At 42.6% G+C, this 17,227-nt stretch overlaps 1 protein-coding gene across 6 annotated transcripts in view; it reads right to left on the bottom strand.

Moving 5' to 3' along the window:
• dnm3a (dynamin 3a) overlaps positions 1 to 17,227 on the bottom strand; it is a 369,313-nt gene that overhangs the window by 283,762 nt on the left and 68,324 nt on the right. For all 6 annotated transcript variants that reach the window (XM_068037799.1, XM_068037795.1, XM_068037794.1 and 3 more), the window contains exons 2-3: positions 12,297 to 12,370; positions 10,054 to 10,203 (exon numbers count right to left, since the gene is read on the bottom strand). In XM_068037799.1, coding sequence (XP_067893900.1) covers positions 10,054 to 10,203; positions 12,297 to 12,370 — 224 coding nt within the window. The remainder of the gene's footprint in view (positions 1 to 10,053; positions 10,204 to 12,296; positions 12,371 to 17,227) is intronic.

The raw sequence follows: 17,227 nt of genomic DNA, 5'->3' as shown, positions 1-17,227 counted from the left end.
GAGGTTGGAAGAGGCTGGACAAGAGTAGTAAAAACAAGTTTGAGTTAGGAAGAAATCAGTTCAGTGGGGCAGGAACAGGCTGAAAACGATGGGTCTATCAGGGAAGTCCCATTTGTGGAACTTTAGAAGGAGGTAAAAGCGGGTTGTTTGGGATTGGGGAACTATAAGGTTGGAGGCCATGGAGGGAAGATCTCCAGAGCAAATGAGGCAGTGACAGCCTGGGAAAAGATGGCGTGATGTTCTATGGTGGGGTTATGGTCCCAGGAGAGGTTGGAGAAAGTGTCAGAGTTGACGCTCAGCCTCTGCTAAGTAGAAGTTGGTATGCCAAACAACAGCACCACTCTTGTCAGCAGGTTTTAGTTCTGATGAAAGGTCATTAACCTGAGACGTTAACTCTGTTTCTCTTTCTGCAGATGTTGGATTTCCAGCATTTTCTGTTTTTATTTTTCATTTCCAGCATCAGCAGTATTTTGCTTTTGTGTTAATGTAAATTGGGCATGTTCGCACTGGAAAAGAGAAGACTGATTTCATATATTTGCTATTCTTAGGATCCAAAATGGGCTACATAACGTAGATCATGACAAGCTAATTCATCTTATCCAAAACTGTAGAACCAGAGGACACAGCCCGCACTTGAGGTGGGGGTACGAGCAAATACAAAACACATCTGTGGAAACAATCGGCATAATATTAACCTGCAAAGGTGTGGTGGGAGGGGGAGGTGAAGGTGGGTGCAGGTGCAGCCAGGGGGCTGAAATCAGCAAAAAAAATAAAAAATGCTAGCCTGTTGGAAACCCCACAAGATCCCGCTCACTTCCGCCTTTAACAGGTATATGTTCAGAGGCATGTGGGAAACCCTCATGAGAATGGCAGGTCTGTTATTGAATATGTTAAGAGGCAATTAAATTGAAATTTAACCTAGCATTCTAGCTTTAACAGCCAGTGCACGTTTCCTGAGCTGTGTGGAACTCACCAGGGTCAACAAGCCAAGAGCACAGCGGGCAACGATGGATTTGTGAAATAGACAGGGTGGAAATTCTTTAAGTACTGAAACAACACAGCTATTTCCTTACCTCGGTGAAAGGCTTTTGCTCATAGGACTTCTTCTGAGAGTGTTCTTTCTCTGCTTTAGAGGTGATGTCCAATGATTGCCAATATTTTGGAAGTCATTTCAGTATCTTGGACTTTATTCACAGTGATATGCACTTCCCTGCTGTCAGTTTGCATGGCAGCTTATGCAGCTCCACCTTGGACCTCCGATGAGGAGCTAGAAGAGCCACACCAGCAACACCGACTGCTGCTAACTCCTCCTCAGCTAAGTGGCACTCCACAGAGCAGAGGGGAGGACACAGAGCTCCAACTCGAGGAGGAGCTATTCCCCAGCAGACAATGTACATATCCAGAATCGTCTTCCTTGACATGACTGAGCGGCAGTGCCTCCGGCAGCTCAGACTTTCATGCAGGTTGTTGTTGACATCTGCAGCCTTCTGGAATAAGATCTCCTTCCAAGTGGACCAGGTGGGCACACATAGCCAGTGGCCGAAAAAGTCCTGAATTTCTTCACTTCTGGCTCCTTCCAGGGATCTGCTGCTGACATCTCCAGGATTTCACAATCTGCTGCCCACAAGTGTGTCTCCAGGTGACCAATGTCATGTTTGCCAGGGCCTCCACCTATGTCCACTCTACAACTGATGAGATCTGTCAGAACAATTTGCTACAGTGGCTGGATTTCCACAGTTATCGTCTATGATTGCACATATGTAACAATCAAGGCACCCTTAGATCATCCAGGAGTAGATGTCAATCGAAAGGGATTGGACTCTATCAATGTTTAGCTGGTATGTGACCACCGGAAGGTTTTCATGCAAGTCTGGGCAAGATATCATGGAAGCTGCCATGATGCTTTCATAATGCACTAGTCACATCTTCCACAGGCCATCGCATCTCCAAACAAAGTCAGTGGATGGCTCCTTGGAGACAAGGGCTACCCTCTAAAGACGTGGCTGATAACAAATCTGAGGAGCTCTACTACTGATACAGAAGAAAGGTATAACCAGAGCAACATGAGCACAAGAGCAATCATTGAGCAAGTCACTGGGTTAGTGAAAATGCGATTCAGGTGCCTGGACATATCTGGGGCACTGTTCAACGTGTACCAGCAAAGATGTCGAGAATGATAGTAATCTGTTGTGCCTTGCACACATAGTGCTGCAGAATGAGTGGAGCAACGGGAAGAGGAAGGTAATGACCACTTTGCATCCTGAGGAGGAGGAAGAAAGATATTAAAGCAATCAGTGCCTGTATGCAGCAAGACCGGAATAACATTCAGGCTTGGACTGATAAGTAGTAACATGTGCGCCACACAAGTGCAAGGCAATGACCATCTCCAACAAGAGATAAATCTAACCATCTCCAGTTGAAGTTCAACGCCATTACCATAGATGAATAATCCATCAACAACATTCTGGGGGTTGCTGCTGACTAGAAACTGGACTAGCCACATAAACATTGTGGCTACAAGAGTAGATCAGAGGCTGGGAATTCTGTGATGAGTAACTCACCTCCTGACTCCACAAAGCCTGTCCATCATCTACAAGGCACAAGTCAGGAATGTGATGGAATACACTCCACCTGCCTGGATGAGTGCAGCTCCAGCAGCACTCAAGCAGCTCGACATTATCCAGGACAAAGCAGCCCACTGGACTGGCACCCCATCCACCATGAGTACCCTTGGCAGCAGTGTGTACCATCCACAAGATGCACTGCACCAACTTGCCAAGGCTCCTTGTACAGCACCTTCCAAACCCATGACCTCTAATACCTAGAAAAACAAGAGCAGCAGGTGCATGGCAACACCACCACCTGCAAGCTCTGCTCCAAGTCACACACCATCTTGACTTGGAAGCATATCACCATTCTCTTACTGTTGCTGGGTCAAAATCCTGGAACTCCCTCTCTAACAGCACTGTGGTTGTGCCTGCACTGCAGTAGTCAGGAAAATGGCTCACATCCACCTTCTCAAGCTCAATTCAGGAAGGGCAATAAATGCTGGCCTTGCCAGCAATGCTCACATCCCACGAACAAATTAAAACAAAAGAGCAGCAGCAGCAGGATGGGGAGAGGCCAGGGTGCCTACAGTCATTCACCTAGCTGCCACAGTTGCCCACAATGGGCTCATACAGACATGGTTCAGATAAGGTGAGTGTATGAAGCCATATAGCACACCAGTGCTAAACCCAGTGCCCCCCTCCCCATCCCACCCACCTACCCAACGCAAATCATTGCCACAGTCAACAACCCCCTATTACGTACCCTATGCTTGTCTTTTACTCTGGTCATATCATTCTTTTCAAGGATAATGGCCTTTTGGTGTGTGGGAGGCAACAACGGAGATGGCTGAACAATGGAGACTTGAAATAAAGTTTATGATTCATTAACAACTCACTCCAAGGGTGCAGAGCCTCTGAAAAAGCTGACAGATCCTCATATATTTTCCATTGCTGCTCCAGAATTGTCCTCTTCATGAACGACCACCCTCCCCAATCCCCACCCCCCGGTGCTCAGCATCTGCATCCAGCTGAGCAGAGCTTGGAATTTCCTACACCCTCTGACAGGGATTCTCCCTTGCTGTCCCTGTCTCCAACACCTGCTCCTGCTCACTTGTGATGTGTGCCTCACCATGTGACAATCTAGCTAACACCTTTGGAGACCCCATCGAGGCGTGCGTATCTGCATTGGTTGTGAGTCCTGTGATGGTGCTTCCTCAGAGTGTAAAAACTGGACTGAAGATTCCTCGGCTTCCTCCTGCACCGTCTCCAGTGTCATGCTTGGACCTGTGGGAAATGAAAAACATGAATTAGAACTGACATGGAAAAAGGGTTCAGCCATCATTGTGCAGTTGTTCGTATTTCAGTTCGTGGTGACAGCAATCCAACATGAGTGATTGCTAAGTATCATGTAGTAGTGTGATCTGTAATTCTGTCACCGGGTATCTGGGAGACCATGATTTCTCCATCGGCAATGGCCGTGCACGTCGCCAACCTCCTGATCGACATGGCCTCCTCCTCTGCAGTGGTCAGAGTGACTATCACTGGAGGGCTACCCCCAGTACTCAGCCTCTCCCTGGAGTTCTGCATTCTCTTAACTCTGCTTTCTGTCTTTGCAGAAAGTGTGAGATAAATGGATTGTGTGGAGAGAATGGAATGACAACATTTGTGGAGGATCATTGTAAAGGATGGGTGTTGGATAGCAATAAATTGAGGGCGAGTGTCAGTGCTGGCTGTTCAGATGAGGCTGTGAGGAAGTGCCTCAAGAGAGAGGAATGAGCGGAGCTACAAGGTGTGTTGGTCTGAGGAGTGTTGTGCAGGAAAATGCTGGGGAAATCAGTGTGGGGGTTGGCACTTGAATGCGGGGCATCACTCACCCTTCCTACTCTAAAGAAGTGATTGAACTTTTTGTGGCACTGAATCAAACTGTAGGGACCACGCTCCTGCTGCTTACTTCTCCTGTTTGGTTTGTGAGACTGGCTGCTTCCTCCTATCCACGAGGAACAATACTTCTCTTCGGGCACTCACAGCCCACAGCATGACCTCCGGGGAAGCATAAGAGAAACAAGGGCAGCCTTCCCACATTGCTCTTCCATTTTTCTGGTTGCTGTATCCTTACTGAGAGACCTGCAATGGAGCCATTATCACCCATGCTGGGGTCCCTTTACACAGAGATCCTTCCATTGACAGGCGCAAGCCATCATCACACCCACACTCTGGTTGGGAAACCCGGAAATAGGATGCTAATGCCCAGGCAGAGTTGAACAGCCATGGTAAACCCACTCCACTAACAATCGGGATCCCAACCCACTGCCAGCCCCCACGATGCGAGCGCGTCAGTTCCATTAAAAATTCTGACCAATATTTCAGGAGCAATTTGTCAATCTAGGGAACAGACTACATAGGGAGATGCAAATTAGATACATTTCTTTCAAAAAAGAACATTTTGAGTTATATTTTTGAGTAACTTGAGACATAATAAGTCTAGCAGTCTCTGAACGAGAAAGGGGACTTTGGGCCTATAGTTCCAAAGTTCTCCACCACTGGGTTTTTTTCTGTGTCATTTCTAGGTGTGTTGGAGACTAATTTGAAATAGATTGCTATGTTTCATCAACAACTCCATTATCACTGTTTCATGAGGCTACCAGGATGGCTGATGGCGAACTAAATGGACCTTGTTTTTTTTTTAGTTTTAGTTTTAGAGATACAGCACTGAAACAGGCCCTTCGGCCCACCGTGTCTGTGCCGACCATCAACCACCCATTTTATACTAATCCTACACTAATTCCATATTCCTACCACATCCCCACCTGTCCCTATATTTCCCTACCACCTACCTATACTAGGGGCAATTTATAATGGCCAATTAACCTATCAACCAGCAAGTCTTTGGCATGTGGGAGGAAACCGGAGCACCTGGAGAAAACCCACGCAGACACAGGGAGAACTTGCAAACTCCACACAAGCAGTACCCAGAATTGAACCCGGGTCGTTGGAGCTGTGAGGCTGCGGTGCTAACCACTGCGCCGCCACTGTGTTCTTTTCTCATCTAGTAATTCATGTTCATTTTATATCCTTTGCTACTTTAATGTAATATTTCCGCTTTGCCTTCCAAATTGTCTTTTTAATCTCATTCTTAAGATAGTCATAATCCTTTCCATCGTCCTCTCCCCTTTGTCATTCTCTCTTTTATTATGTACTTTGCATATGACTTTTCCTTTAGATTCAATTCTTTCTCACCTTTTTGTTTTACCAAGACATCAGGAGGGTGGAACGATTGCTTATCGAAAAGAGAATTTTTCGGTATTTAAACAAAAAATTGCCAGTATTCCTGGTTCCCTAAAAGCATGGTTCCTTGCAATTTTCTTCAGCAGGGATCACAGTTGAAGATTCTATACAGAATATTTCATTTGAAAATTTCAGATGATTCTTCAGCAAAAGGGCTGCATTACTGTTTTATTCTGAATAATGTTACCTTCCGTGCAAATTCACTTCTTGGACAGATTAAAACAATATTTGCCATTATACCTGATGTGGATATTTAGTCCAATTCATAGCTATAGGTGACTTATATTGCGCAACGATGTTGCCGCAGCACCAACACTGGTGTCTGATGGCTCTGACTTTGATTTAATGATACACATTTTCCAATCCTTCTTCCAACTATTACTTAATCTGAATCTTAATTTATTGTAAAAGTAAATATTCTATCCATTAAGGCAAGATTTGTCATAAGATTTCTTTTTAAATAGCTTGAATTAAAATCGAAGCTGCCCTCCCTCAATACATTTCAAAATAGAGGACCACAGACTGTCTACAGGAAAGTGGCAAATGCCTGTGTTCAGAAATGAATTACAGTAAAGTTATTTTGATGAGTGGAAAAGCTTACTTGAAACAATTATATATGAGGATTGAGACAGTGACATAGATGATTGTATATTCTCTGATTACTTAGCCACTGGGAAAATACATTTTTGTTTAGTAAGGTGTAAAGCCAAGTCTATAGAAAGACATATATTAAAGAAGCTACAAGTTCAAGCATTAGCACCTTACCTCCCAGTATAGCATTTAGTTTCTCAGTTAGTCTATTTATTCATTCTACATACATACATCACTTCTTAAAAGAAAAACAAAATTTGTCCTTCCAATTCGTATGTTACTTGCCAGAGAATGTAAAAATTGCTGAACGGGTGTATTAACTCCTCACAAATGAATTCCAATCTTGTTGCTTTTAAACATTGTGCAGTTCAGTAATTTTGGTGCTTTTTTTTCTTCCTTGTATTATTTCCCCAATAACTGCGATCAAGTTATTTTAGCCCGTATGCATTGGAATAGTGAGGTGTTATTTTCCATCTTCAAAACAGGGACAGGAGACAATGGTGGGCATCCAGCATATTTTCCAATAAACAGTTTATTGCAATTGGGGGTTAATTATTACACCTAGGTATGCTATCTCATATATGGTGCTGAATAAAGGTTCACAGTTCAATTTGTAAAAGAACCCATTCTGTTTATGGAAATGGCTGTTTAACTGCAAAGAAAAACAAGTGTTGGAGAAAAAAGCCTAAATCGTAACAATGGCCTGGCATCAAACACAGAGGCAGGACTATGATTTAAACTGGAATGAAACAAGTGATTGAGACCACAACAGGAACTTTAAGGATCTCCAATTTCACATATGCTAAAAATCAACCTATAAACAGAGCATTTTACAGCACATCATTCACGAAATTATTCAGCCCATCAAACATACGCCACTCTCTGAAAGACTTATTCCCTTAATCCCATTTCCCTGCTTTCTCTCAATCTTTACATTTAACTTTCACAAACTATTTATCTAATTCTCTTTATAAAACTGTTATGGATTCTGCTTCCATCACTTTCGAATGGGATGTGGATTGCCCCAACAACCCTTTGTACAAAATTAAAGGTCCTAACCTCTCCCATTGCTCTTTTGATGATCTTAAATTGATGCCTTGTACTGATGGCACATCAACCTGTGGAAATAGTTTGTACGAACATACGAATTAGGAGGTGTAGGCCACTTGGCCCTTAGAGCCTGCTCCACCATTCAATAAGATCATGGTTGAACTGATTAATCCACATTTCCACCCAACCCCGATAATCTTCCACCCCTTTATCAAGAATCTACCTACCTCTGCCTTACAAACATTCAAAGACTCTGCTTCCATCGCCTTTTGAGGAAGAGAATTCCAAAGACTCACGACCCTCAGAAAAAATTTCTCCTCATCTCGGTCTTAAATGGGTAACCCCTTATTTATAAACAGTGACCCCGGTTCTAGATTCTCCCACAAGGGGAAACATCCTTTCCACATCCACCCTGTCAAGACCCTTCAGGATCTTATAATGTTTCAATCAAGTTGCCTCTTACTCTTCTAAATTCCAGCAGATACAAGCCTAGCCTGTCCAATCTTTCCCGTACGACTGCCCATCCAGGTATCAGTCCAGTAAACCTTCTATGTACTGCCTACAACGCATTTACATCCTTCCTTAAATAAGGAGACCAGTACTGTACACAGTACTCCAGATATGGTCTCACCAATGCCTTGTATAGCTGAAGCATAACCTCCCTACTTTTGTATTCAATTCCCCTCGCGATAAACAAGGGCATTCTATTAGCTTTCCTAATTACCTGCTGTACCTGCATACTAACCTTTTTACAATTCATGTACTGGGATACCCAGATCCATCTGCATCTCAGAGCGCTGCAATCTCTCACCGTTTTGATAATATGTTTCTTTTTTATTCTTCTTGCCAAAGTGGACAATTTCCCACTTTCCCATGTTATTGCCAGGTCTTTGACCACTCACTTAACCTATCTATATCCCTTGATAGCCTCATGTCCTCTTCACAACCTACTTTCCTACCTATCTTTGTGTCATCAGCAAATTTAGCAACCATACCTTCAGTCCCTTCATCCAAGTCATTTATATAAATTGTAAAAAGTTGAGGCCCCAGCACAGATCCCTGTGACACATCACTCATTACATCTTGCCAACCAGAAAATTACCCATTTATGCTTACACTCTGGTTCCTGTTAGCTAACCAATCTTCTATCCATGCCAATATGTTACCCCCTACACCATGAGCTTTTATTTTCTACAATAACCTTTGATGTGGCACCTTATCAAATGCCTTCTGGAATCTAAGTACAATACATCCACCGGTTCCCCTTTATCCAAAGCACATGCAACTCCCTCAAGGAACTACGACCTATTTACCTTATTAAAATCCTTCATAATATTGAACACCTCTATCGTATCTCTTAAAACTTCTCTGCTGTAATAAAAAGTGTTGTAGTTTCACTTATAACTAAAGCCCCTCATTCCTGGTATCATAATGAACTCATCTACACCCGATCCACGGCCTTGACATACTTACTAAAATAGGGTGGGCAAAGCCAGACTATTCCAACTGTAACTTAATCAATAATTAGTATGGTTTAGTATTATCTATGTGTTTTTGTACTATGCCTTGGTTTATAAAAACTGAGATCCCCTTTGCTTTTTTACAGCTTTAAAAGATTTGTGCATCCTTGCTCCCAAGTTGCTCTGCTCCTTTACTCCTTTTAAAGTTTTACTATTTAATGTACATTTCCACTCTATTTTCCTTCTCAAAATGTATCACATTAAACTTCTCTGCATTTTAATTCATCTGACACCTATCTACTCAAAGTCTGTGTCATTGCAGAGCCCTCTTCACACACACTCTCGATTTTTGTGTTGCCTGCAAATTTAAATATTGTACCACCTATATCCAAGTCCAAATCATATTTCGTGAAGAACAATGGTGGCAACACACTGTTATTGGTATCACTGCACTCCAAAATACTTTCAACATCCAACTTTCAATAATAAAGAAACATTCAGCAAATACAGCTCCAAGACTATGCTATCAGACCTCCTCATAGGCACGCTAGAGCACATCACTTGCTTGCTCACAGATCTGCATCAGTGGCCTACATCCTTCACCCAAGGTACATATTTAATATGCATTTGAAAAGATATTGCAAATGAACTGCCTGCCTATTGAGTACTATTAGTCTCACGTGCATCAAGTAGTGTTTCTCCAGGGTTTGCCAACCCAAAATTTCCATTTCTTTCAGCAGTTCTTCAATATCCACCAGCTGTGTGGTTCTTTAAAGTTGAACAACTTTCATCGATTAATAGTTAAACAAACTGTTGAACCATCAACCGTTCATGTAAAATAAGTAGCACTAGTTCTCCTTGAATTTTTTGATGGATAATCCCAGGTACAGATAGAGTATCTGTTTCCAATTGCCTGAGTTCTAAAACAACTTTTTTTTTAAAAAACAAGGACAAGCTAATTACACAGGTTTAGCTACTTTCGTGTACTGCTTCCCTTGCAAATGGCAAGACCTCTTTTCCGATTGGTGTCTTTTGTACAGAAGTGTCACATGGAATCAGTGCACTGCCTTCAGACAATACATGGAAGCAAAGTTCTGTTTCATCGTGTTTTTACACACCATTTGGCGAGTAGATTCTGAGGTTGATGGGTATCGATGAAATCCCTTTGTTTGTTCCTGTTACCCTGTCCGTTTCTACTTCAATCTCATGGCGCACTTCTTCAAAATCAATAAACTTCTTTCCTTTACAGTGTAGGAATTCAGCATATTCTAGAACAAAGGAAAACAGGATAACTACACAGAAGTAGGAGAACTTACATTTCATATTTACAACTTACTGTTCAAATTGCTTTTCAAGTAAATAACAGAAAATAACATCCAAATATTTTAATTATAAAAACATTTTTTAACAAAATATACAACCACTTGTTAGTGGCCATAGAACTGGGCAACATAATTGGAGATTACCAAGTCTTAAGTGAGAATTAAGAAAACTCTCCCCTTCCCGTCCCGCAGAACTGGATATGCGATATAAGCTCCAAGCAAAAGCAGTTAATATCATGTCAATTAGTTCCTTCAAAAAAGAGACAATTGAGGAATGGCATTGTAGGTTATAAAGACAAGTCTCAAGATATGGTCAGTACTTCCAAGAACATGATGGTTCCTCTGCTGCTGTAATCAAGGAATTACATCTGAGGAAAGGAACCTAATAGGGTTGACAAATGAAAGATTTAGGGATGGACTGGATTGGATCAGACCTGACTGAGTTGAAAGTCAAATAGTATGCTGACATGCAATGTCCGTGAAGAACTACTACTTGGGTGAGAAATCAGTCTTTGTGGCTGCAATAGAAATGTAACAGAGAGTGAGGTGTGGGATAAAAGTAGAAAGTTGGAGGATGAAGCATATTTAAGCTACAAAGATCACTAAAAAGGTGCACAGTTGTTGCAAAAAATACAAATCAGGTCACCTTGGGACATTCTTAATAGTGGTAAAGGGAGAGAAAGTGACATTGTTTTGTACAAAATCTGTCAAAAGGTCAGGCATTCCAAAGATTTACTTGGTTGGGTGAGCTACTTATACAAGAATAATAATCTATGTTTTGAAGACCAAAGAACTCCTTGCTTCTCTTGCAGCTGTGAAAGACCTTTAACATCCACCAAAAGAACAAGAGGCTGTGACAATGAAGCATATTTGTTCAGTCTTAGATTTCTAGCTGTCCTTTAACTCAGTCTTAAGACATAAAACCAGTTTCAGTCAAAATTATTCCCCCAGCCTTAATCAATACAAATGTTACAAGTCATCTGTCTCTCAGGTTTGAACTATGAGGAACCAAGTTACGTACAAACAAACACATAGGTACTGTGTAATTTGCTCAGCTATATGTTGAACTGTAGCTGACAGTTATTCACAAGCAGCAAGCAACTGTGTTCGATGGGATTTGAGCAACTGAAGCTGTTCAAGTGAAGCTGAGTTGAAATAAGCTGGATGGAGTCTTCAAAGATACAGGTCAGTCCAGTTAGCTTCCATAGTTGGAAAGACAATAAGACATTAATACTACATAGGGAAAAGTTAACTGCAGAGGAATAGCTCAGTGACATTTTTTATTTGAGGAGCTGGCTGGTTTAATACATTGGCAATCCAAATACACTACATCTACTGGTTTCCCTTCATCCACCCTGCTTGTTACATCCTCAAATAACTCTAATAAATTTGTCAAACATGATTTTCCTTTTACAAAACCATGTTAATTCTGCTTGATCGTATTACGATTTTCTAAATGTCCTGCTACTATTTCCTTAATAATGGATTCCAGCATTTTCCCAATGACAGATGTTAGGCTAACTGATCTACAGTTTGCTGCTTTCTGTCACCCTCCTTTCTTGAATAGAGGCGTTACATTAATTATCTTCCAATTCACTGGGACCTTTCCAGAATCTAGGGAATTTTGGAAGATTACAACCAATGCATCCACAATCTCTGCAGCCACTTCTTTTAAGACCCTAGGATGCAGGCCATCAGGTCCAGGGGACTTGTCAGCCTTTAGTCCCATTAGTTTTCCTAGTACATTTTGTCTAGCCATTGTGACTGTTTTAAGTTCCTCTCTCCCTTCTGCGACTTGATTTTCTGCTATTCTTGGGATATTTTTTGTGTTTTCTTCCGTGACCATAGGAAGCTAAGATCTACCCAAGAGAAAAAGCTAAAGAGCCAAAGCATCTGGAACTGACATCCCTCATCTTGATGAACATAATGGGAGTCAACATCGCATTCTTAAATCCAGTCCTCATGCATCTCCAAAAGGAATATTTTTGGCAAATAGTCTTGAACTCCACAACATATAAAAGTAATATTCAGTACAGTACCTGTGCTGGAATTAACCAGCTGCAAGACCAGAGGTCGTCTTGTAACAATGCCTGATCCTCGAGGAAGGAAATCTCTATTGTAGGACAAGGAGAAAAAAGCAAATTAGGGACTTGTTTTTACTAAAGCCTGGGAATCTTGGATAGAATAAAGGTTTGTTACAACATTTATGACAATGATCAGATTTGCTTTGCATATGGCGTATACAGACCACATTTTCCAGAAATCACAACTGTAAGGCAGGGATATACAAGTGGATACCAATAACAGCCAAAAGAGTTGCAATACAAGACATGGTAAAATAAAATTTCTGCATGTCAAAACATTTAAAGTGCGCTTGCAATTTTTGCCAAATGAAAATCAGGCAGCTTTAGATAAGGGAATATAAAATTCTTTCAACTGCAATGTAAAACAATCATCAGGAAAACTCCAGTGTGGCAAAGTATGCTGATATAGGAGGGACATTAAAGCCATAAAAAAGATACAGTGTAGATTCATCAGGTTGATGCCAGGGACTCAAAACCACAGTTATGAAGAGAGATGCAAGATAATAGGATTATTTCCTCCGGAACAAAGAAAGCTAATAGAAGTTTTAGTAGAATTTTATTAAATTTTAGGGAAGTACTAACTGTAAGAGTTATGTCTGCGATGGGACGGGGGTGGGGGAAAGATAGGAGAGAAGGGGGAAAGAGAAATAAAAGTGTTGAGTGGGGAGCCCAGTTATCATTACAGTAAAAGCTTGGTTATCCAGCATGTATGGACCTGACAGGTGCCAGGTAATCAAAAATGCCAGTTAATCAAGAGTCACACAATCAAGGCAATACAATTTTAAGAGAAATTATTATATGTAAAGAACAAGATGATGTACAATACAGAAATCTTGAGGCAGTAAAGATGCATAGAACTCGAGGAACAGTAAACTTAATGTATAAATTACACTAAAACACTAGATGTAGAAGGTGATGGGGAGATAAATAGCGATATTGCATAAGCACAGCAACGCGACGAGATGGACTGCCAGCAGTGCCACTAAGATGGCTATCGGCAGTATCACTAACTACAGGCCAAGAACAATCTGACGAGGAAAAATTCAGAATTGGGAGACAAATCTTGAAAGATTTCAGAATTTCCAAATAACATAGGAATATAGCAACAGGAGTAGGCCAATCAGCCCACTTCGCCATTCAATATGATCATGGCTGATCATCCATTTAAATGCCTTTTTCCCACCCTATCCCCATATCCCATGGTACAGGTCATTGGTATTTAGAAATCTGTCAATCCCTGTTTTAAACTTACTCAATGACTGAGCTTTCACAGCCCTCTGAGGTAAAGAATTCCAAAGATTCACAACCCTCTGAGTAAAGACATTTCTCCTCATCTCAGTCCTAAGTGGCTTCCCCCTCATTTTGAAATTGTGTTCCCTGGTTCTAGACTCCCCACCAGGGGGAACATCTTAGTTGCATCTACCCTGTTTATCCCTTTAAGTATTTTGTAGGTTTCAATGAGATCACCTCTCATTCTTCAAAACACTAGAGAATACAGGCCCAATTTCCCCAATCTCTCTTCATAGGGCAGTCCCACCATCCTGGGAGCAAGTCTAGTGAACCTTCAAAATGAGAGCAGAAAGTGCCGGAAATACTCAGCAGGTCTGGCAGCATCTGTGGAGACAGAAACCTTTGTTCCACTCCTTCTATGGCAAAAATATCCTTCCTAAGGTAAGGAGACCAAAACTGCACACAGTATTCCAGGTGCGGTCTAAACAAGGTTCCATACAATTGAAGCAAGACTTTGCTACTCCTGTACTCAAATCCTCTTGCGATAAAGGCTAACATACCATTAGCCTTCATAATTGCTTGCTGTACCCGCATGTTAGTTTTCAGTGACTTATTGACGAGGACACCCAGGTCCCTTTCTACATCTACACTTTCTAATATATTACCATTTAAGAAATACTCTGCTCATCTATTCCTCCTACCAAAGTGGATAACCTCACTTTTATCCACATTATATTCCATCTGCCATGTTCTTGCCCACTCACTAAGTCAGCCCAAATTTTTTTTTTATTCATTCACGGGATGTGGGCGTCACTGGCCAGGCCAGCATTTATTGCCCATCATTAATTGCCCTCGAGAAGGTGGTGGTGAGCTGCCTTCTTGAACCGCTGCAGTCCATTTGGGGTAGGTATACCCACAGTGCTGTTAGGAAGGGAGTTCCAATATTTTGACCCAGCGACAGTGAAGGAACGGCGATATAGTTCCAAGTCAGGATGGTGTGTGACTTGGAGGGGAACTTGCAGGTGTTGGTGCTCCCATGTATTTGCTGCCCTTGTCCTTCTAGTTGGTAGAGGTTGCGGGTTTGGAAGGTGCTGTCTAAGGAGCCTTGGTGCATTGCTGCAGTGCATCTTGTAGATGGTACACACTGCTACCACTGTGCGTCGGTTGAGGAGGGAGTGAATGTTTGTAGATGGGCTGCCAATCAAGCGGGCTGCTTTGTCCTGGATGGTGTCGAGCTTCTTGAGTGTTGTTGGAGCTGCACCCATCCAGGCAAGTGGAGAGCATTCCATCACACTTCTGACTTGTGCCTTGTAGATGGTGGACAGGGTTTGAGGAGTCAGGAGGTGAGTTACTCGCCGCAGGATTCCTAGCCTCTGTCCTCTTGTAGCCACGATATTTATATGGCTACTCCAATTCAGTTTCTGGTCAATGGTAGCCCCGAGGATGTTGATAGTGGGGGATTCAGTGATGTTAATGCTGTTGAATATCAAGGGGAGATGGTTAGATTCTCTCTTGTTTGAGATGGTCATTGCCTCGCACTTGTGTGGTGCAAATGTTACTTGCCACTTATCAGCCCAAGACTGGATATTGTCCAGGTCTTGCTGCATTTCTACATGGACTGCTTCAGTATCTGAGGAGTCACGAATGGTGCTGAACATTGTGCAATCATCAGCGAACATCCCCACTTCTGACCTTATGATTGAAGGAAGGTCATTGATGAAGCAGCTGAAGATGGTTGGGCCTAGGACACTACCCTGAGGAACTCCTGTGGCAATGTCCTGGAGCTCAGATGATTGACCTCCAACAATCACAATCATCTTCCTTTGTGATAGGTATGACTCCAGCCAGCGGAAGGTTTTCCCCGATTCCCAGTTTTGCTGGGGCTCGTTGATGCCATACTCAGGCAAATGCTGCCTTGATGTCAAGGGCAGTCACTCTCACCTCACCTCTGGAGTTCAGCTCTTTTGTCCATGTTTGAACCAAGGCTGTAATGAGGTCAGGAGCTGAGTGGCCCTGGCGGATCCCAAACTGAGCGTCACTGAGCAGGTTATTGCTGAGCAAGTGCCGCTTGATGGCACTGTTGATGACACCTTCCATCACTTTACTGATGATTGAGAGTAGGCTGATGGGGCGGTAATTGGCCGGGTTGGACTTGCCCTGCTTTTTATGTACAGGACATACCTGGGCAATTTTCCACATGGCAGGGTAGATGCCAGTGTTGTAGCTGTACTGGAACAGCTTGGCTAGGGGCACGGCAAGTTCTGGAGCACAGGTCTACAGTACTATTGCAGGAATATTGTCAGGGCCCATAGCTTTTGCAGTATCCAGTGCCTTCAATCCCCATGAAACGGCACTGCATCTTCCTCAGAACCCACATTCCCACCTAGTTTTCTGTCATCCGAATGTTAAAGTGCCAGATAATAACATTTTTACTGTATTAGGATCACTACTGTTTCAATTTTATACCAATGACTTGGATTCAGAAACTCAATACAAACGGGCCACATTTGCAGGCCAGAAAAATGAGAGTAGTTATCTCTGACAAGGCAGCTCAAAGACCACAAAGTGAGTTGGGAAAAACCTGTCAACTGAACAGCACAATGGCCAATGGAATTTAATGCAGGTATAGCAAAATAGGTGCTTCCTGAATATTGTGAAAAATGTAAAAACTATGGAGAAGGACGACGTAGGTGTAGAGATCAGGGAGGGGGATTGTGATATACTTGAACAAATTAGCATTGAAAGGGAGGAGATATTAGCAGCTTTAGCGGGCTTAAAAGTGGATAAATCCCCAGGCCCAGATGAGATGTATCACAGGCTATGTGAGGCAAGGGAGGAAATTGCAGGGGCTCTGACAATTTTCAAATCCTCTCTGGCCACAGGAGTGCCAGAGTACTGGAGGACAACAAATGTGGTACAATTATTCAAGAAAGGTAGCAAGGATAAACCAGGTAATTACAGGCCAGTGAGTCTAACACAGTGGTACGGAAACTATTAGAAAAATTCTGAGGGACAGGATTAATCTCCACTTGGAGAGGCAGGAATTAATCAAAGATAGTCAGCATGACTTTGTCAGGGGGAGATCGTGTCTAACAAACCTGACTGAATTTTTTGAGGAGGTGACTGCGTGTGTAGATGAGGGTAAAGCAGTTGATGTAGTCTACATGGACTTCATTAAGGCTTTTGATAAGGTCCCGCATGGGAGATTGGCCAAGAAGTAAGAAATCATGGGATCCAGGGCAATTTAGCAAATTGGATCCAAAATGGGCTTAGTGGCAGAAGGCAGAGGGTTATGGTCGAGGGTTGTTTTTGCGATTGGAAGCCTGTGACCAATTGTATACCGCTGGGAGCCTTGCTGTTTGTAGTGTACATTAATGATTTAGATGAGAATATAGGAGGTATGATCATAGAGATACAGCACCGAAACAGGCCCTTCGGCCCAACGGGTCCGCACCGACCATCAACCACCTATTTATACTAATCCTACATTAATCCCATTTTCCCTCTCACATCTCCACCTTCCCTCAATTCTCCTACCACTTACCTACACTAGGGGCAATTTTTTTTACAATGGCCAATTTACCAATCAACCCACAAGTCTTTGGCACGTGGGAGGAAACCGGAGCACCCGGAGGAAACCCACGCGGTCACAGGGA

This window comes from Heterodontus francisci, chromosome 8 (assembly GCF_036365525.1).
Source record: "Heterodontus francisci isolate sHetFra1 chromosome 8, sHetFra1.hap1, whole genome shotgun sequence".
Classification (NCBI taxonomy): domain Eukaryota; kingdom Metazoa; phylum Chordata; class Chondrichthyes; order Heterodontiformes; family Heterodontidae; genus Heterodontus; species Heterodontus francisci.
This window is presented reverse-complemented; position numbering and strand designations above follow the sequence as displayed.